This window comes from Chrysochloris asiatica, unplaced genomic scaffold (genome assembly GCF_000296735.1).
Source record: "Chrysochloris asiatica unplaced genomic scaffold, ChrAsi1.0 scaffold00093, whole genome shotgun sequence".
Lineage (NCBI taxonomy): Eukaryota > Metazoa > Chordata > Mammalia > Afrosoricida > Chrysochloridae > Chrysochloris > Chrysochloris asiatica.
Window position 1 is genome coordinate 4,198,987 of NW_006408611.1, and position 21,831 is coordinate 4,220,817.

At 36.6% G+C, this 21,831-nt stretch overlaps 1 protein-coding gene across 5 annotated transcripts in view; it reads left to right on the top strand.

The window, feature by feature from the left end:
• Positions 1 to 21,831, top strand: part of CTNNA2 (catenin (cadherin-associated protein), alpha 2) — a 1,482,995-nt gene that overhangs the window by 1,409,630 nt on the left and 51,534 nt on the right. For 4 of the 5 annotated variants that reach the window (XM_006866584.1, XM_006866581.1, XM_006866582.1 and 1 more), the window contains 3 exons: positions 850 to 1,031; positions 15,802 to 15,907; positions 20,773 to 20,907. In XM_006866584.1, the coding sequence (XP_006866646.1) occupies positions 850 to 1,031; positions 15,802 to 15,907; positions 20,773 to 20,907 (423 nt within the window). The remainder of the gene's footprint in view (positions 1 to 849; positions 1,032 to 15,801; positions 15,908 to 20,772; positions 20,908 to 21,831) is intronic. The other variant, XM_006866583.1, reaches the window with a different exon arrangement.

Here is a 21,831-nt window from a genome sequence, read left to right on the forward strand (position 1 = left end):
AGAATGAGGGAGATGGTAATGCTGAAGTACCTATACACCCACTCCTGTCCCTGAAGCAGGTTACACACTGTCTGTCAAGATGCAGTGAGGTCATGTCAAATATTCCACTAAGGGTGAGTTCAACAGATTGTTCTTTCTTTTTCAATTCCCAACTCCCCTTATCTAGCAACTCTCGAAAATCAACCTTTGCTTCCAAAGCCTATACTTTACGTCATCGTAACTCCTCTACCTACATACTCAGAGGCTCTACAGGAAGTCCCAGTCACCTCTGGATTTCTGTGGAGCAGTGGAGGAGGGCTAAGAACAGGCAAATCATTCCTGCAAATGCCCTCAGTATGGGATTCTTATTTGGTATCTAATGTGGACTCCTTCATAAGTACTCATAGGAAGTCTTCCTATCCCACTCAACCTGGTTGCTCAGATAATGCTTAAAATTCTTCTTACCAGCAACAGAAGGCCTTTTTTCTGTTTCTTTTTCCCCATCTCTGAAGAGATTTCAGTGCTGGAAGAGGTGCATTCTTTCATCTGGTAGAAGTTTTCAGAGACCAAAGATAAGAATTGTCAAGAATAGATCCTTTTGAACAAACATAAGTCATCAAAGCGACAGAGAAGTTCTGTTACTGTCAGTGTGTGTGTACTTTTGGTTCTCTCTGTAGCTTTCATATGTGGGGGTCGGGGAAGGAGGAATTTGGGACCTAACCAGCAGGTATTTTTGACACTTCCTGAGATGAAGAAGATGTAGTTGCCTGAATGGCGGGGAACCTTACCTTTTGTCCAGCGGGCAGAATCAGCTTGCAGTCTAGTGTTCCTTTGTCATTATTAGTCACACTTTGTCTGTAACCCACACAGGCCATCATGGCACAGCTACCACAGGAGGAGAAGGCAAAAATAGCTGAGCAGGTGGAGATCTTCCACCAAGAGAAAAGCAAGCTGGATGCTGAAGTGGCCAAATGGGATGACAGTGGCAATGACATCATTGTGCTGGCCAAGCAGATGTGCATGATCATGATGGAGATGACAGACTTCACAAGGTAAGGCCCAGGGACAAGAGCTGATGCTTTTCTCTTTAATGCCATAAGTGTAGCTACCAAAATCAAACAACTGCATCAGAACTAGGTAGTGGTATTATAAAAGCTACACGTATGAGTCAAAAAAAGATCTGGAGCTAATTTCCAGCAGGTAGGTCTTTTTGGTAACAAGAGGTTAATTTTGGTAATTGCTATTTTTGTAGTTGTTAACTGCTGTCAAGTCAGCTCAGACTCAAAGCAACCTTATGTATAATTGAAGAAAACATTGTCCCATCATGGTGCCATCTTCATGACCATTGGCATGTTTGAGTCATTTTTATAATTACTAATACTTTAATCATGCATCCTAAGTCAGTCATAACATCAAAATAAATGGGAGGAATGATTGGATCTTTATGTTCTTAGGCAATATGTTTCAATAACATTTTGAAGATAAAGGGTAAAGATTTGTTAATCTACCTTTGTTGCTGTTTCTGTTATTAAGTGCCATTGAGTCGGTTCCAACTCACAATGACCATGTACAGGTTTCTGAGGAATGACTGGTGAATGTGAACCTCTGACCTTTCAGTTAGTCTAGTGCTTATCCTACAACACCACAAATGGACTCCAACATACCTTTCAGTGACTATGTTTATGCACATGTGTATAATGTATGTTGTTGTTGTTGTTGTTGTTGTTGTTGTTAAGTGCCATCGAGTCGGTTCCGACCCATAGCGACCCTGTACAGGGTTTCCGAGGGTGTAAATATGTTAAGTACCATTAAGTTGGTTCCAACTCAATGACCCTGTATAGGGTTTCTGAGGAGCGACTGGTGAGTTTGAACTGCTGACCTTTAGGTTAGTAGTCTAGTGCTTATCCTATCACACCACAACAAGACTCCATATATTTTAATGTTAACTAGTAATCTAGTAGAGTAATGGTATGGTGTGGTAGGATAAGTACTGGACTGCTAAGCACAAGGTCCAGGTTTGAATGCACCAGCCCTTCCTCAAAAACCCTATACAAGATCGCTATAAATCAGAACTGACTCAATGACAGTTAACAACCACAACAGTAATCTGGTGTTAATTTCAGTTTATATTCTCCATTAACATATAAACAATAAAGTTCAAAAAGTTTAAGAGCCCATGATTTTGGACAGGAAAATTAGAAGCATTGTCAATTTTATTCCCTTTTGCTCTGAGCAGTACTTTGGATAAATCAAGAGACTAGTCAACACTTTTTCTTCACTAGGTATAATTGCTCTTTCTGCTATTGCATGCTGTTCTCTTCTGTAGTTGGAAAGACACCCTCTGCCATTCTTAGCACTCAAAGAGCAAACCAAGGGAGAGTAAAGGTGAAAAAAGATCTCTGGATTTTGAGTCAGAAGATCAGGTGACTTGGGACAAGTCTCTTATTGTCTCTCCTACATTGTTTGTGTAATAGTAAAAACAGTAGTTCTCTTACTAACTTTACAAGAGACTTTTAAAGTCTGCAGAGGCATTTCAAGTGTAAATTATGCTGCTGTGCCAATGTAAGCTATTACTTGATTATAGATACTTTTTACTAGAAAACACAGACACACACAGTCATTCACTAGCACAAACACTTGCAAAAGATATTTTAATGATTGAAGATGGGATTTATTAGTACAACTATGGAAGATACATAACCATGTCAAGACATCACCTTATAAGTATCAGCAGGTTTTGTTGTTGTTGTTGTTGTTGTTTTTTAATGGTTGCTGAATGTGTCTCATAGGAAAAATCTGGAATTAACTACAGGTTATAATAAAATATGGAACATCTCTGCTTCCTTCCCTTTACTCTTTACCTCGAGACAACATGTACTAATGACTTTACTTGACCATTTCTCCAAATATTTTAAAATTATTTTTTACTTCAAAAGAATCACTTTTGTCTTATGAGGGCACTGGTGTCTTTGAGACTTAAATGTCATCAAATTCATTAGAAGATCAAATTGTGCATTAAGCTAGTCTTTGTCTACTTCACAGATTTCGTTCATAGAAAAAAAAAATAATAGTTAAAAATGGTCTGAGTCATTATTCAAGTCTGATTTGAATTTCCTACAAATCAGACGATCATTGCAGCCTCAGTCATTGTTTTTCACAGCCTGGGATGACTTAATTTGCTTGCTTTCAACATTGTATTAGTACTTTATCTGATGAATATTATGCAATCCATTAATAGCATCACTTGAACAAATAATCTCATTAGTTTAGAGTGAATAATGAATCTAGTCACGTTGCCAGTTCAGGTCAAGAGAACATTTTATAATGTTCCGGATTATATATAACTGTAGTCAAGGAAGAGAGATATATTTATGCAGTCTTGTTAGATGATGTTAAATAAGACAGACTTTCTATTAGTCAAAGTGTAGTCTTAATGGCGAAAGGAAGGCCACTTCAATTTCCTAGGAAATTCATATGCATAATCATCTTACTCTATTTTGAATAATGAAATGTCTAGGATGCCATTGGTTATGTCCCCTCCTCCACCACTGTGTGTTGAGTAGTTTTTTGCCCTTTTGTGGGTCAAAGAGAGAGTTACTGTAATGAGTGACCAGAGCACCAGAAGAAGGTGTGACCAGGAAATGGAATGAAGGAAACCTCTGTGTTGCTGTTGCCTCCAAATGCAGAGTCTACTCTTCTTCAAAGAGGAAGCTGACTTGTGCCTTCCTTTGTGGTCTCTAGCCTAAGCTCACTGCACTTGATCATAAACAATATTATTATTGTTCTTGTTTTTTCTACCTTCAAAACAAATCATTTTCGCTCCATACTTCAGTGGATATCTTTTAATATTTTGTCTCATTTAAAGGAAAGTCTAATCTACCAACCTCTCTGAAGGAGAAAAATGAGGCTTGCTATTTCTGTAAAGATTAACAGCTTCAGAAACCCTATATAGGATCACTATGAGTCAGAATTGACTCCATAGCATGTAACTACCACCACCATAACTGATTGGGAATTGAAACTTGGCTACCCTTTCCAAATCATATGTTTAAAGAGCATTTGGGTACAAAAATATCCCTGCATTTATATCTTGTTGTTTTATTCTTATCACTAGCTAGTTCATTAATTTGATTCAGTAATCTAAATGATATCCACTCCATTATTATTAAAAGTGGAGAGGTTCTGCCTCATTATTTGTATAATAACTTCTTCATGGAAGATGAAGCTGATTATACTTCATGTCTTTTACCTGCTCAGTTCTTCACTCCCACCTCATGACCAATGGCAGAGCACTGTTCTGTCCAGGGCAGATTCATGCTTCTTATGACAGTTTTATGAAACAAAGAGTATGCACCAATCTTGTGTAAAAAATAAGAAAAGGTGTGCAGACAGCAGCAGTTTGGTAATGAAAAGCTAGTTTAATTATATAGTTTCTGTCACCAGACAGAACTGTCTTTTAAGATCAGCCTGATGTACTGATCTTAAAAGAAACGGGACTGAGTCTAAGGAGAAAAAAAATCAAAACAAAAAAACCCTAAACCTTTAGGGGACAATGAATGGTAAAATACTAAACATTAGACTTAGGATTGCCCACACTGCAAATTTCAATCCTGTCTTAGTTCAGTCCCTCAATTTCTCATTCCAGGTGTCTGTAGATTAGTCTTTCAGCCTTCCTTCTCTCTAGCCTGTTAGCCCATGCCATTCCAGTAACTAAAGGGCAACCATTCACCTCCCTTTGTGTAGAAACTTTCAGTAACTCTTCTTTTCATAGAAGGAAATAAAAATATTTCAGCTTGGTATTCAAGGTCTATGTGTATTCACCTTAGCTTTCTGTCTCAATATTCTTCATATTTGTATTTCAAGTTCAAGGTCGTAGCATAAGTGGTATTCATTTGAGTAGTTCAATTCATGGTCCTCCAGTCTCAACTGAGTACTCACCACTTCTCAGATTCATTCAACTTTTCCAGTGTGTTGTCTTCATACACCTTCAGAAGATTGGTGAAGTAGTATTTTATAGGCACGATTTATGAAGTCCAGGTATCAGAAGAGGTTTACGTAGTTCAGGACCACCCATCTATAATTTGTCATCTTGTGGGATTTTATGTGTTGCTGTGATTGTGAAAGCTATGCCTCTGGTATTTAAAATACCAGCAGGATCACTCATTTTGAGCAGGTTGAAGTGGAGCCTCCAGAGTAAAACAAAGTAGGAAGAAAGGTCTGTCAATCTATTTCCAAAAATTAGGAAAGCCCTACAGATTGCAAAAGAAGACGGTCCCAACACAGTGGTGGAAGATGAACTCAGTGAATTAGAAAGTACTTAAGTACATAGTGACCACAATGAATTTCAGCATGACCATGATCATAAACCTGGGACAGGACCAGCCAGCACCTTGTTCTGCTGTGAATTTTACCACCATAAACATTCGAGCCAGCTTAAGGATAATTACCAAAAACAACAACCCAACATTGGCTCACTGTTTGTAAGTACTCTTCCTATACACTATCACATACCATTGGAGATTGACATATAAGTACTAGCATTGAAGGAATGATTAAGCTTTAAAAAATAAACCTTTGTAACTTTGATTAAACCAGAATTTACCAGACCACATTGATTTTCACATTAATTTATATTACATTTTCACAAAATAAATAAGAATTAATTGTAATTAGTAGGCAGTGGTGACGTAGTAATAGCTTTCCATAACTCTATTCTTTTGACTGAAATGATCAATCACCCTTGTATAATAGTCGCTTGGTATGGCACAGTAGGATAAGCACTAGACCACAAGGTCAGTTTGAACCACAAGGTTGGCAGTTCAAACCCACCAGCTGATCTTGGAAATACTATACAGGGTCACTATGAGTTCAAATTAACTCGATGGCACTTAGCAACAACAACGACATGACCAGAAGAGAGAAAGTAGCAAGTGCCTTTATTAGGAGGTATTTCTCTGGCTTGATGTTCTTTTCAAGAAATCTGGGGGGGTTGGGGGGGTGGGGTGGTAATGTACCAGATGGGATATTATGATTTTCCCTCTTTTGAAGGCCACAAGATTTTCTAAGGAGTTTTTAAATCCCCCAATAGTGAATCTGGTGTAAGATACAGAAGCATAAATAGAGTTATAGCTAATGGGGTCAGAGCTTTGTCAACATTGTCTTTCATTTATAAGAAGATTCAGCTTTCTGATATACTGATTATTTTCCAACTCTTTTTTGGTTTTTCGACTGCTTTTTTGCTGTAGACACTTTGTTTCTTGCTTAAGGACCCACTACATATTATCAGATGCCTGTAGCACTTTTAGACCTGTGCTTTCTAACATAGCAACAACTAGCCACCTGTGTCTAATTCAAATAAAATTAAATAAAATTCAAAAATAGTTTGGAAGATTAAAAATAGTTTAAAACTAAAAACGATTTAAAATAGACTATACCAATTCCAACTTCCTTATTTCAATACTGTACTATAGTTATACAGTATGTGAAAATTGGGGACGGCTGGGTAAAGTATGCTCTGGGCCTCCTCAAACATTTCTTTGTAACTTCCTGGGAATCCATAATTACTTCATGAAAACAAAAATACAAGAAGATAAATAAATAAATAAAATAAAGTTATGTTCCTCAGTTATACTATTGATATTTCAAGTGTTCAATAGCAACATAGGGCTAGTGACAGTAATTCACATTCTGTCCATCAGAATATGGATGAATATGTCCATCATTAGATATTCATATCTAATGAATTTTATTTGAATATGTCCATCATTACAGAGTGTCTACTGGACAGCACTGCTGTACACACTGGTCTTCAGAATCCACTTCCATTGATTTAATGATAACATTCAAATGGAATTCTATCATTCCTATATATGTTGAGTTTAGGGTGTTCTCTTTTAAAGATGGTGGTTGTTGTTAAGGGCCATAGAGTCAGATCCTACTCACAGCAACCCTGTGTAGGTATTCTGAGGAGCGCAGATGAGTTTGCACCACCCAACTTGTGTTTCAATGCTTATCCTACAGTGCCACCCCACAACTCCTTTTTAAAGGTATGGATTATTATTCCACAGTTATTACCCAACTGGAGATGAGGGCATTCATACACACTGACGCACAGGACCAAAGGAAAAATGAATAGCTTTGATCCCCCATCTCCAGAATTAACACAACACCCTTAAGTATTTTTCTTCTCTCTATTCATGACTTGAGGAAGGTAGGTCAGTGATTGTACTCACTTAAATCTTGGTCTTGAAACTTCCTTAGAATGGTGTTGCAAGATCCTCAGAAAAATATACTGTATATTCAGTATTTTCCTGATGGTTCGAAGAGTGTTCTTAATTCATTCTCATGAGACATCAGAGGAATACATGACTTTACCTATACTTTAGTAGTGCATTTATCATTGGTATCATGACCATTTCTATTTGAAGGTTGACTTTTTTCTCTATGTTATTTTTTTTTTTGAATGATGGTATTGCTTTCTGTTTTAAAATTGCATTTTAGTGTAATACACATATTCATACATAATTTAAAAATAAAAAGGCATACAGTTTTCTTTAATGAAGATTAATGAAAAAGGACCACTGTCAGTTTGTTGTACTATGGTAGCTTATGTTTGCTGTGATGCTGGAAGCCATGCTCCAGTAATTTAAATACCAGTAGGGTCAATCATGGTGGACAGGTTTCAGTGGAGCTTCCCCACTAAGACAGACTAGGAAGAAGGACAACTTTTGAATGGTTAGCCGCTGAAAACCTTATGAACAGCATCAGAATATTATCTGATTTGGTGACAGAAGATGAGCCCTTCAGGTTGGAAGGCACTCAAAATAGGACTGTGGAGAGCTTCCTTCTCAAAGCAGAGTTGACTTTCATGTTGTGAATGGAGCAAAGCTTTCAGAACTTTTATTTGCTTATGGTGTTGTTAAGTGCTGTCGAGTTGGTTCCAATACATAGTGACCCTGTATAGGATTTCTGAGGAGCAGCTGGTGAGCTTGAACCACTGAAATTGTGGTTCAAACCAATTTTGCAATCCAGTGCATTAACGCACAGCACCACATACAACTCAAAATGGGAAGAAATAGTTGAATACATCCATTAATAATTAGAACGTGGAATGTGCAAAGTATGTGCAAAATTAGAAGTCATAAAAAATGAAATGGAATGCATAAAAATCAATATCCTAGGCATTAGTGATCTGAAATGGGCAGTTGCTGGCCATATTTAATCAGACAATCATAGTTTCACTATGTCAGGAACAACAAATTGAAGAGGAATGGGGCCACATTCATCATCAAAAAGACCATCTCAAGATTTATCTTAGATTGTTGACCGTCCAAACCATAGGCTCTGAGGATCAGACTCTAGCCACCTAGTAGACATAACAAACTGTCCCTCATCTGATTATTCAGTAATGCTTGTTAGTAATCTCATACGTGAGCCCTGGATATCCACAGACAAATGTAAAAACCTCCCCTAAAAGCCGAGACTGTAAATTCCAATAAGCCAAGTCCCCCCCCACCCAAAAAAAAAAAAAAAAAAAAAGCTAAAGAGGATAGAGAGAAACACTGTAAACTGATGATATATAGCGGGGATAATAATCAATGTAATGAAACAAGCTATATGAATGGTTGAATGTGAAGCTGATGATGTGCCCTGTAAACTTTCACTCAATGCAAAATAAAAACATTTAATTTAAAACAAACAAACAAACAAACAAAAAAGATTTATCTTAGAGTATAATGCTGTCTGTGATAGGATAACATCCATACGCCTACAAGGAATACCAGTATGATTCAAATTTATGCACCAAACACTAAAACCAGTGATGATGAAATTGATGTTTACTCACTTCTGTAGTCTGAAATTGGTCAGATATGCAATCAACATGCATTGATGGTTACTTGTGATTGGAATGTGAAGGATGGAAACAAAGAGGAAGGATCATCAGTAGTTGGGAAATATGATCTTGGTGATATAAATTATGCTGTAGATCATATGTTAGAATTTTGTAATACCAATGATATGTTTATTGCCAATATTTTTTTCAACAATTAAATGGTGACCATATATGTGGGCCTCAACAGATGGAGTATGCAGGAGTCAGTCATATTATGTACATATGTGGGAAGATACAATATGGAAGCTAAATATCATTAAAACAAGGCCAGGTGATGACTGTGGAACAGACCATCAATTGCTAATAGGGAAGTTCAGACTGAAGCTGAAAAAATTGAAAACAAATCCATGAAAGCCAAAACAAAACCTTGAATAAATTGTTGTTGTTAAATGCTGTCAAGTTAGTCCCGTCTCATAGCAACACTGTATAGGGTTTCTGAGGAATGGCTGGTAAGTTTGAACTACGGACCTTGCAATTCAAACCAACCTTGTGGTTCAGTGCTTAACCTACAAACCCTAAATATATTCTACCTGAATTTAGAGGCCATCTAAAGAACAGATTTGATACATTAGACACCATTGACCCAAAATGAGAAGAATTGTGGAATGACATCAAGAATATCATACACAAAGAAAGCAGAAAATGTCATTAAAAGACAGGAAAGAAAGAAAATACAAAGATGGATATAAGAATAGACTCAGAAACTTTCTATAGAGCATAGAGGCACTAAATAAACTAGAAGAAATGAGGAAGTAAAAGAGCTGAGCAGAAAGTTTCAAAGGGCAGCTTGAGAACACAAAGCAAAATATTAGAATGAAATGTGCAAAGACCTGGAGTTAGAAAACTAAAATTGAAGAATACATTCAGCATTTTTCAACCTTAAAGAACTAAAGAAAAAGTTCAAGCTTCTAGTTGCAATATTGAAGGGTCCTATGGACTCCTATTGTGGCACTGTAGGATCAGCACTGGACTGCAAATCACAAGGTCAGCAGTTCAAACCCAGTAGCTGCTCCTTTGAAACCCTATACAGTGTCATTGTTAGTTGGAACTGACTCAACGATGCTTAACAACAAAAGCATGGGTGAAATATTGGATGATGCAAGAAGTATCCAAAGAAAAGAAGGAATACACAGAGTCAGCATAACAAAAAGAACTGGTCAATGTTCAAACATTTCAAGAGATAGCATATGAATTAAGAACCAATGGAATTGAAGGAAGATGTGCAAGCTACACTGAAGGCATTCATGAAAATCAAAGTTCCAGGAATTGATGAAAAACAAATTGAACTGTCTCAACTTCTCGATGCAGTGTTAGAGGCACTCATTTATCTATGCTAAGAAATTTGGGAGACAGCTACATGGTGAACTGATTGGAAGAGATCCATACCAGTGCCCATTGTAAAGAAAGGTGACCCAACAGAATGCAGAAACCATCAAACAATATCATTAATATCACATGCAAGTAACAGTTTGCTGAAAGATACCTCAAAGAAAGGTTGCAGCAGTGTATCAACAGGGAGCTGCCAGAAATTCAAGTCAGAGTCAGAAAAGGATATGGAACCAGGGATATCATTGCTGACATCAGATGGATGTTTGCTGAATACAGAGAGTACCAGAAAGATGTCTATCTGTGCTTTATTGACTATAGAAAGGCATTTCATTGCATGGATCATAACACACTATCAATGAAATGATGAAGAATGAGTTCCAGAATACTGAATTGTGCTCTTGAGGCCAGGTGACAGATAACATAGACCAGGATATAGTTGTTGGAGCAGAACAAGGGGATACTGAATGGTTTTAAATCAGGAAAGGTATGTTCCAGGGTTGTATCCTTTCACCATACTTATTCAATCTGTATGATAAGCAAATTATCTGAGAAGTTAGATAATTTGAAGAAGAACTTGGAGTCAGGACTGTAGCAACAACCTGTGATATGCAGATGATACAACCTTCCTTGCTGGAAGTGAAGAGGGATTCAAATACTTACTGATGAAGATCAAAGACCACAGCCCTCAGTATGGATTGAACCTCAATGTAAATAAAATAAAAATAAATGGAGAAAAGTCTGAAGTTGTCAAATACTTCATTTTGCTTGGATCTACCATCAACTCTTACGGAAGCACCAGTCAAGAAATCAAACCAAGTATTGCATTAGGCAAATCTGCTACAAAAGACCTTTTGAAAGTGTTAAAGAGCAAAGATATCAGTTTGGAGACTAAATGTGCCTGAAACAAGCCATGGTATTTTCAATAGTTTCATATGAATGTTGAAGTTGGGCAATGAATAAGGAAGACCTTTGAGAACTGATGCATTTGAAATATGGTGCTGTTGAAGAATAATGAAAATACCATGAACTGTTAGAAGAACAAGCAAATCTGTCTTAGAAGAAGTACAACCAGAATGGTTCTAAGAACAGGATGGGGAGACTTGGTCTCTCTTACTTGGATATGTTTTTAGGAGGGATAAGTTCCTGCGGAAGGAGATCATGCTCATTAATGTGAAGAGTCAATGAGAAAGAGGAAGGCCTCCAACAAGGTGAGTTGAGACAGAGGTGGCAACAGCAATAGGCTGGGTTGAAACATAACAATTGTGAAGAGGACTTGGGCATTATTTCATTTGCTTGTGCGTAGGGTTGCTATGAGCCAGAACTAAATAAACGGCAACTAACAATAACAGCAAAGGAGCTCTGATAGCGTAGTGGTTATGAATCGGGCTGCGAACTGTAAGGTCAGCAGTTCAAAACTACCAGCTGTTCCGCAGGAGAAAGATGAGGCTTTATGCTCCCATAAAGATTTACAGCCTCAGAAACCCTGTATAGGGTCGCTATGAGTCGGACCACGTAACAACAACAACAACAATAATAGCAGTGGAAAAGAAAGGAATCGTGGTGACACAATGATGAAATGCTTAGCTGCTAACTCAAGGGTCTGCAGTTCAAACCCACTAGCCACCCTGTGGGAGAAAGCTGTAACAATCTGCTTCTGTCAAGACTGACAGTCTTGAAAACCCTATAGGCAATTCTATTCTGTCCTTTATGATCCTTCTGAGTCAGTATTAAGTCGAATGCATGGGTTTTATGGGTAATGCCAAAGGGTTAGTTTTAAATTAATTAAAATAGTCAAGTAAAAATTGGTTATTAGTATAAAAAAGGTGGTAGGAGTATGCTTCCTATTAACTTTATAGGTAAAAATAAATGACTTCCAAGTGAATTTAAAATCTCAACTTTATTCTAAAGTTTTAAGGGAATACTTAAAAAGTTTACAATAAATTATGGGATAAAACCTTTATGACCTGAAGAACTTCTTAAGTAAGATGTGAAGGCCAGAAGCTAGAGTAGAAGTGATTGATTTACTGATACAGTGACACCTGTGAGACCTGGAATTTGCCAGAACTTCCTGGTTCATCTGGGACTCATAAGTTTCCTACCTTTAGAGTATAGTTTTATCACTTTTTATCACTTTCTATTAGTGGGAAATGTTTCAATTTTTCACATTATACAGGTTCTGGCTTTCACAAGTTTACCATAATATAATTAAAAATGATAAAACTTAAAAAAAAAAGTGAACATATAGACTATAGACTGGAAACAGTTACAATAAAACCAACTCTTAAAAGATCAAAACCTAAAACATCTACAGAAGTAAGATAATGAATTTTGATCCCTAATAAAGATCAATAAATGATGAAAAGATTCTGACCCTCCTCTGTTGTCACAGAAGTGAATATTAAATTGTCTTTCCTATATCAGTATGTTGCTGTTCTGTTGTTGAATTGTGCCAGTTCATAACAACCCTATACACAATAAAATGAAACACTGCCATGACAGCTCACAGTTTTACTGTATGAGCCCATTATTGCATTCACAGTAGCCATCTACTTCACTGAGGTCTTTCACTGATGCGCTACTTTACCAAACATGATGTGTTCCAGGTTCTGGTCCCTTTTCACAGCAAGCCCAAACTGTATGAGACCAAGTCCTGCTCTCCTTGCTTCTAAGAAACATTATGGCTAAAATTCTTACAAGACAGACTTGGTCATTCTTCGCCAACATCTTATTTCAGAGGCATCAATTCTTTTTTTGTCTTCTTTATTCATTGTCCTTCTTCACTTTAGCTGCTCCTTCTCCTTCACCTCCTGTTCCTTCCTTCCTCTTTCTCTTTGTCTTTTTCTTCTTTCATTTTATTAACTAGGGTGTAATTGTCGGTTCATTCTGATTCATACCCACCCCATTTAGGTTTCTTGTGGAGCGACTGGTGGGTTTGAACAACTGACCTTGGGATTAGCAGTCCAGTGCTTATCCTACCATGCCACACCCATGCCACACCCATCAGATATATATATCTGATTGAAGTTTGTCTTACATTTTTATTAATGTCTTTCCTTTTTTTTGAATTCTTGAGTCAGATAATGATTGTTTTCATTATTTCTGATAATGTCATTGCTATGCTCACTTAATTAAAATATTTTCGAAGTTGTTCTTCCTTTCTTTTATTCTAGAAAAGTTTAAGTCACTCTGAAATTATCTACTTTTAAAACGTTTGATACAATTCACCTGAGAAACCATCTGAATCTATTGATTTTTTGAGGGATTTTCCCTCTGATAACCTTATTTGTTAAATGACTATCATACTGGTTTAAGTTATTTAAAAATCTCCTCTCTGGTCAGCTTTGGTCAATTATGCTTACATCAACCAAATAAATTATTCCACTGAGATTTTTAATTCTGTGAGGAACTTTGTGTTGTTGTTCAGTGCTGTTGAGTCAGTACCAACTCTTAATGACCCTGTATGGGTTTAAAAATCTGTGATTCTTTGTGGGAGCAGAAATACTCATCTCTGTCCAGATGAGCAGCTGGTGGACTCAAACCACCAACCTTGTGGTTGCAAGTCCAGTGCTTATCCTACAGATCCACTGAGCTCTTGCATTAAGATATAGAGGTTAAAATGTGTTGTTAAGTCCTGTCAAGTCAGTTCAAACTTATAGCTAGCTGCTTTATGCACAACTGAACAAAAACACTTCGAGGTCCTGTGATATCCTCACAATTGTTGTTACGTTTGAACCCACTGCTGCAGCCGCTGTGTCAATTCATTTGGTTGGAGGTCTTCCTCTTTTTCAATGACCCTCTTCTTTACTGAGCATGATGTCTTACTCCAGGGACTGGTCGCTCCTGATAACATGTCCAGATTATGAAAGACAGTGTCTTAAGATCCTGACTTCTAAGGGACATTCTGTCTGCACTTCCTCTAAGACAGATTTGTTTGTTCTGGAAGTCCATGGTACTTTTAATATTCCTCTCCAACACCATAATTCAAATGCACATTGTCCCACTTCCACATGCATATGTTGTTGCGTGCCATCGAATCTGTTCTGACTCATGGCAATCCTGTATAGAGTTCCTGAGGAGTAACTGGTGAATTTGAATCACTGACCTTGTGGTTCAAACCAACCTTGTGATCCAGTGCTTATCGTACAGCTCCCTACCACGTCTGAGACAATTGAAAATATCATGGCTTGGGTCAAGTGCACCTTAGTCCTCTAGCTGGTATCTTTGCTCTTGAACTCTTTAAAGAGGTCTTATGCAACAGATTTGCCTAATGCAATATGCCATTTGATTTCTTCCATGAGTGTGGATTATGAATTCAAGCAAAATGAAGTTTGTCACAAGTTCGGTCTTTTTTTTTCCATTTATCATGGTGTTGTTTATTGGTCCAGCTGTAATGATTTTTGTTTTATTTTTATTGAGGTGCAATCCATACTGAAGGTTATACTCTTTGATCTTCATCAGTATTTCAAGTCCTCTTCCCTTTCAGCAACCATTGTTATATCTACATATCACAGGTGTGAATGTGTCTTCCTCCAATCCTGATGACATGTTCTTCTTCATGTAATCCAGTTTCTCAGATTACTTGCTAAGCATGCAAGTCAAATGAGTACAGTGAAAGGATTACAACCCTAACACACACCTTTTCTGATTTTAAACCATTCAGCATCTCTTTGCACTTTTCTAATGCCTGCCTCTTGGTCTATGTGCAGATTGAAATCGCGTAATTATTGCTTTTACTATTAGTTGCATTCTGATGTGTATAGTTAAGGCTATTTGATTTTCTTTAAGCATAGCACTTTAGCTGTTCTCATAAGAAAGAAACATATGAGGTGGCTTCAAACAGTTAATGGAAAAATCCCTTTATTTTTAAATCCCATTTTTCTGTGAAAAAAAATTTAAGCTTCCTTATATCGTATGTTGTTATTGTTGGTAAGTACCATGGAGTCGGTACTGACTCATAGTGACCCTGCACAGGATTTCCGAGCCTGCAAATTCACCAACACTAACTTGTGATTCAGGAGGCATAGATTCTAGTCCTGATATTCTCTCTGTATTGCAGATAAATCCTGGCTGTGTCACTTTCTCCCCTTGGTATTTCAATATCTGCAACTAGAAAATAAGGAAATGATTTTAAATGATCTCATTTCTTTTCTTTTGGTCTTTAGTTCCAGCTATACTCAAGTAACCAACTAGCAACCTGAATTTGAATTTGAAATTTGAATTGAGCCAACAAAGTGGATATATTTTTTTTTTTGCCTTAATAATTTACTAGTGAGTTTGTGATGCATACAGTAATCACCAAAGAAATGCTTCTAATCATGATTTCACAATACAGTGGAGACCTGTGTTTCTGTTTCAAGCAAACTCAGAGCCTATGTAAACTTCCTTTACTAACCTGAAGTTCCAAGGTGGTGAAATGGTTAATAAACGAGAAAGGTTGGGGGTTTGAGTCCACCCAGAAGTGCCTTTGAAGAAAGGTCTGGTGATTTGTTTCTAAAAAACAGCCATTGAAATCCCCATGGATTGAAATCTCCACTCTTACACTCGTAGGGATATTATACATTTACTGTGGACTTCTAATTTTGTTGTATATGTTGTTTCAGAGGCAAAGGCCCATTGAAAAATACATCTGATGTAATTAATGCTGCCAAGAAAATTGCTGAAGCAGGTTCCCGAATGGACAAATTAGCCCGGGCTGTGGCTGATCAGGTAATATAAAGAGGAGAGACCAAATAGATTCTGAGTGGAATCATTAATTATCACTTGGGTTCTCTAATGGGTTTTACACATCCTATAAAGTGCCTGTAAAGAATGAATTGCAGTATATCACTAATATTTTTTAGAAAACATCCTTCCATTTGTCCTCATTCAGAAAGTCTGTGTAAAAGGGAGAGGAAAGGAGAAAAAATGTTGCCTCTTGCATTTAATAATAGTCTTCATAAATACGATTAACTCATATAATCAAGAATCTCCAGGATTGACCTAAATTTTAAGCCAGACTCAAAGTCATCAGAGATAAATATGGTTATCAGAATAGCTCTTGTGCTTTCAAATCAAACTAGGATCCACATTAATATAGTTTTCAACCTCACCTTGAAGACTTGAAATTATTTCTGTGTTTTCCATTTTATTTAACTTCATTTAGAACTCAAAGATCTGCTTTAAACATGTCTTATGACAATGATGTTCCATTTCTTGTAAGAGTATTTCAGGCAATAGACCTTTCCACATAACTAATACTAATCCCTTTAAGTGACAGGGCTTACAATTTGAATCGTTTAAAGAGAAAACTTCATAAAATATAAAAGAAGTTCCTAAAGTATAAAATATTAATAAACTATCATTTGTATACTCTACTATGTAAATGAATTTATTTACAAGACTAAAATACAGTGATGCTTTTTTGGAGATCGTGAAAGAGATAAGATTACTTCTTCTCCATAAAAGTCCTGGTTTCCTATGTTTGTTGAGTTCTTGTATTGCATAGTATAGTTTTCCTACCTCATTTTAGGATTGCTCTACTAAACAGCTGCTGCATTTAACATCCCAGACATCAGAATCCTTCAACCAGCACCAAATTCTCTCATTTCCTAAAAAATGATTAAACTTTTAGTATTACATTAAAAATAAGAACCATCAGATTGTCTTTTAAAATTATATACTTTGCTAAAGATAAAATATATGTATTTTATCTTTGTTTGAATTATTTGATGATTATGTAAACAAAAATGAATCTTAGCGAGCTTTTTTTTTTTTTTTTTTTTAACTTACCTTGAAATTTTTTTGAAGCATGGAATAGATAACATTATTAAATAAATGAAGAATTGCCACCTTTTGAGAAACCCCACTATTTAGGGAATTAGAAGACGAAACCAGTTTTATTTCTACTTTCAGGAAAAGATAAACCTCAATTTAAAGGATAAGTTGAGCTTCTTTGATCAGAGTTCCAAAAGTATTACAAAAATTTCATGTAAAATGAAGGCGAGCCAGTTAATCTACATGAAAAGTCCCAGACAAGAAAGATGTCACATTCTTTCCCTCAAATAAAGAGGGGCATGGGGACATATGGAGTGACCATGCATTGATAGTTGTTTCTGGGATGACTTTTATTAGACACGACTCCTTCCTTTACAGGGAGGACTAGGTGAGGTTTAGATGAATTTTCCATTATATTCTGAATCTTAATAGCTAAATATATTTAGACTCCTCAAGTTCAACATTGTTGATTGTGTTTTTCATTCACATTTTGAATTTTATTCTCCAAACATTATGCAACTAGAAGCAATAGTCCAAACCAATTTTGATGTATGAAAACACACACACATACACACCAGGGTTCTAGATTCATTTTAAAATCAGAATATTCATCCTGCTTTTTAGTTAACCTGTTGCCATCAAATCAATTCCAACTCATAGTGACTTTATCCAAACCAAATCCATGCTCGTTGATTTGATTCTGACCCATGGTAACCCTGTATAATAAAGTATGAATTCTCATATTGCCATTGTTATTGTTAAGAAGTGTCATCAAATCTGTCCCAACTCATAGCTACCCTGTGGTGCAAACTGACCTTGCAGTTCACTGCATTACCCCCAAAGCCACACTAGGATCCATATTGCCATAGGACAATATATTTGTAAGTGCAATCTTTTACTGTATGTCAAAACCACTGTCACATCTTTCTCCTGCGGACTGACTTGTTTTTGTTGTTGAGTGCCATCGAATTGGTTCTGACTCATAGCAACACTGTATAGGGTTTCCGAGGAGCAGCTGGTGAGTTTGAACTGCCAAATTTGTGGTTTGCTGTCCAGTGCTGATTCACAGCACTAGTGGGTTGATATTATCAACCTTTCATTTAGCTGCCGTGTACTTAACAACTGCACCAACAGGTTTCCTTTGCTATTTAATAATGACTATTAAAAACACACAGATGAAGATTAAACACAATCATTTCACCTTGAATTTTTTTAAAAATTTTGTCTGACTTGTGCATTTCTTTCTCAAGCTCTGGACTTTTTTCCATGGTATAGGAGTATTTTCTTGGCCTATCATGCCATTTTGTATATATATTTATGCTTTGTTTTAAACAACAGAATGGAGCGAACATCACCAAGGAGTTGATTGGTTGCCTTTATTTTGCCTGGAAATATTTTTATGAAGATTTGAGATATGCATGTAATATAAACTTTTTACGGACTGTTGCATTTTTAATTACTGTTCCATTGAGATAGACCTTCCAGTTTAATTTGTTGCAAAGTATTTGTATTGAAAGTCTTGTCAACCCTGTAGGGAGATACCATTTTAAAGTTAATTCCTTTCAGTATATGGATCTCTGGAGTGGGATAAATATTACAGTATTAAGTACTTGTAGGATGCTAAAAACAGTCTCCCTGGGATGCTTTTTTGATAAATACAGTTAGTAAAAACAACAACAACAACAACAACAACAACAAAAATATATATATATATCACAATGTTAAGTAGTAAGTATAAAAGAGACTCCTTTGTTGCTTATTAAATAAGTGGTATGTCAAAACTACTAACTTCATAATACTGTTGAATTCTTTCTTGAATTCTCTTTCTGGAGTTTGAAGTTAAACTTAGCTTGAAGTCTTGGTGGCATATTCTTTTTCTAAATGAGATAGTTCCTTTTTGACTGTAGATACTTATACCTTACTGTGTTTCATCAACTTATTTGGCAGTTTTAGTTCCTTTAAAAGTATGCAGTTAAACCAGAATTATTAAACAGAATATATTTGAAATGCCAGACAGCCATTGGCATTTCAGCCAATGTTTTGTAAGTCATATAAACGTCTCTGGAAGAATTCTACTAAACTGTGTACTTAAAAGACATCTACCCACTTCAGTCACAATAATGAATACAGGTCACTAAGAGTTCTGGTCGTTCAATGACTAAGCACTTGGCTAATAACAAAAAGATTGGTGCTTGGAACTAACCCAGTGCTCCACAATAGAAAGACTTGGGATCTTCTCTTAGAAATTTTACAGATGGAAAACTATGCAGGGCAGTTTCACTCTGTCACATGGGGTCTCTATGAGTCAAAATTGGTTCAACAGCAGCCAACAACAATGGCAACCATAACTGTACTACCCATCTGTCAGTTTTATACGGTGGTGGCTTGTAGGTTACTACAATGCTGGAAGTTATGTTTCAGTAATTCAAATAGCAGCAGGTTTCAGTTTCAGTAGAGTTTCCAGACTAATGTAAACTAGGAAGAAAGGCCTGGTGAACTGCTTCCAAAAATTTAGGCATTGAAAATCCAGTGATCATAACAGAATGCTGTTTGATATAGTGCTGAACGATGATTGGAAGGTACTCAAAATCCACATTGATCCCAACAATGGACTTGGACATACTAACAATTGTGAAGATGGCACAAGACCTGGCAAATTTTCATTCTATGGTACCTGGGTTCACCATGAGTCAGAGTCAACTCAACAGCAACTAACAACATCCACAGTCACTGCTGACCTGGTACATTCTATTGGCTTCAAATTCGTTCTATTCAAATCTATGTCTCTTACATTAATCATGAGCTGTCACAGCATCTCTTACTTAAAGGGAGTTTATTATGTTACTAGAGTTTTGATAAGTATGGGAATGCAAAAGTAATATAGATTTATTTGAGTAAAAAACATATTCCTTTGGAGGCAAAAGGAAAGTAATTGATCTTTTCCCCAGCTAATTAAGTTGAAACTCCACTCTATAGTATGGCTGAGGGATTGTCATATAGAGGAATTTACTTCTAACATCCAATTGTTTTGGTATTTATTTTACTATTGTTGTGTTATTATTTAGTTGTTTTAAGGAGCTTTTAATGTAGTGAAAATTGAATGGAACACTAGGAAAACAAGTGGAGAACATTTAATTTCCTTAACAATTCTGAAGACAAATGTTACAAATATCCACAAACACAGAATTCCCAATGATATTTTGAAGAACGTCTTCAAAATTCTATTTATAAAATCTTACTACCGTAAAGCTCTGGTAGCATAGTGGTTATGAATCGGACTGCTAACCTGAAGGTCGACAGTTCGAAGCTACCAGCCGTTCCATAGGAGAAAGATGAGGCTTTCTGCTCCCGTAAAGATTTACAGCCTTGGAAACCCTGTGCAGGGTCACTATGTGTCGGAACCGACTCCACGGTACTTAAAACAACAACAAAGCAACAACAACCATAAAGCTAACCATTCTAAACAATTAGCTATTGTTGTTGTTGTTAAGTGCCTTAGAGTCGGTTCCGACCCATAGCGACCCTGTACAGGGTTTCCGAGGGTGTAAATCCTTACGGGAGTAGAAAGCCTCATCTTTCTCCCGCGGAGCGGCTGGTAGTTTCAAACCGCTGACCTTAAGGTTCGCAGCCCGATTCGTAACCACTACGCTACCAATTAGCTATAGTCTTCCTAAAATGCGCAATGAGAAGTTAAGTTAAATGGATGTAATTAAAGTACATGACACTGAAACCTTTTATTCTTGCAGCTTTTATACAGCGAGTGTTAGAAACTGTTGAGTACTTACTAATTGAGATCGCTTTTTAAAAATGTTTTACAGTGTCCTGATTCAGCATGTAAGCAAGATTTATTAGCCTACCTTCAGCGGATTGCCTTGTATTGCCATCAACTCAATATCTGCAGCAAGGTGAAGGCAGAAGTGCAGAATCTGGGAGGAGAGCTCATTGTATCAGGGGTAAGCCGGGACTGGGGCTTTGCAATTTAAAGTTCCCTCTGCTATACTTCCAAGGCAAGCATTCTTGGCAACAGTACTGTTTAAAAACCAAACTCCAGTGATTCAAGGGAGTTTTTTTTGTTTTGTTTTTTTTAAAATGTTATCACCATTATTCCAGACTTTACAATAACTCACAAAGAGCAATTTGATTTTCCAATTACCCCATGTTTATATTAGCCTTGTAAAATCTCCATTCTTCACAAGAAAACTAATTTCATAGTCTGGAAACTCATTGCCAAGCTGTGACTATTATAATTATTTGGAGCTTTTATATATTTACTTATTGTGAGTCTACTTCCCTTTGTTAGCCCTAGTGATTTTCATTCTCTGTTCAGGAGCCAGCCTCTCTATGTGTGGATTGTGTTCACATGTTAGAGATGATGACAATAATAGGAATTCATTCATTCAGGTTCCAATGCATACTAGGTTATTAGTAACCCTCGAAATCTAGTTTTTGAATTCTAAACAGGTTGATGTGCTGTTGCCAAATACTAACAACTATATATATATATATATATATTTGCTCAGTCACTCTAATGTTGCTATTCTTATGAAAATATAATTATTTGGCCCATTTTCATTAAAATCATAGATGTGAAAAGGTCAACAAATATTTAGAAGAATCACAATTTCTTGGCAAGATTCCCAATGTATGTGATGAGGTTCTTCATTTTGACATCTGTTCCTCCCTCAGTCCCTTTCTCTCAACACAAGGTGCCCTTTATTGTAACTCATTTGTGGTACCAGAGGTGTGGCTCTGCAACTTTTAGTTCTTTTCCCAGTCAAGCAGGGTGCTGCCCTTCTAAGTGTGGCATTACCAGGAGCCTGGCATTATTTACATGGCTAATGTCTTATAAAAATCAGACGGGTCATGCAATTCAATTT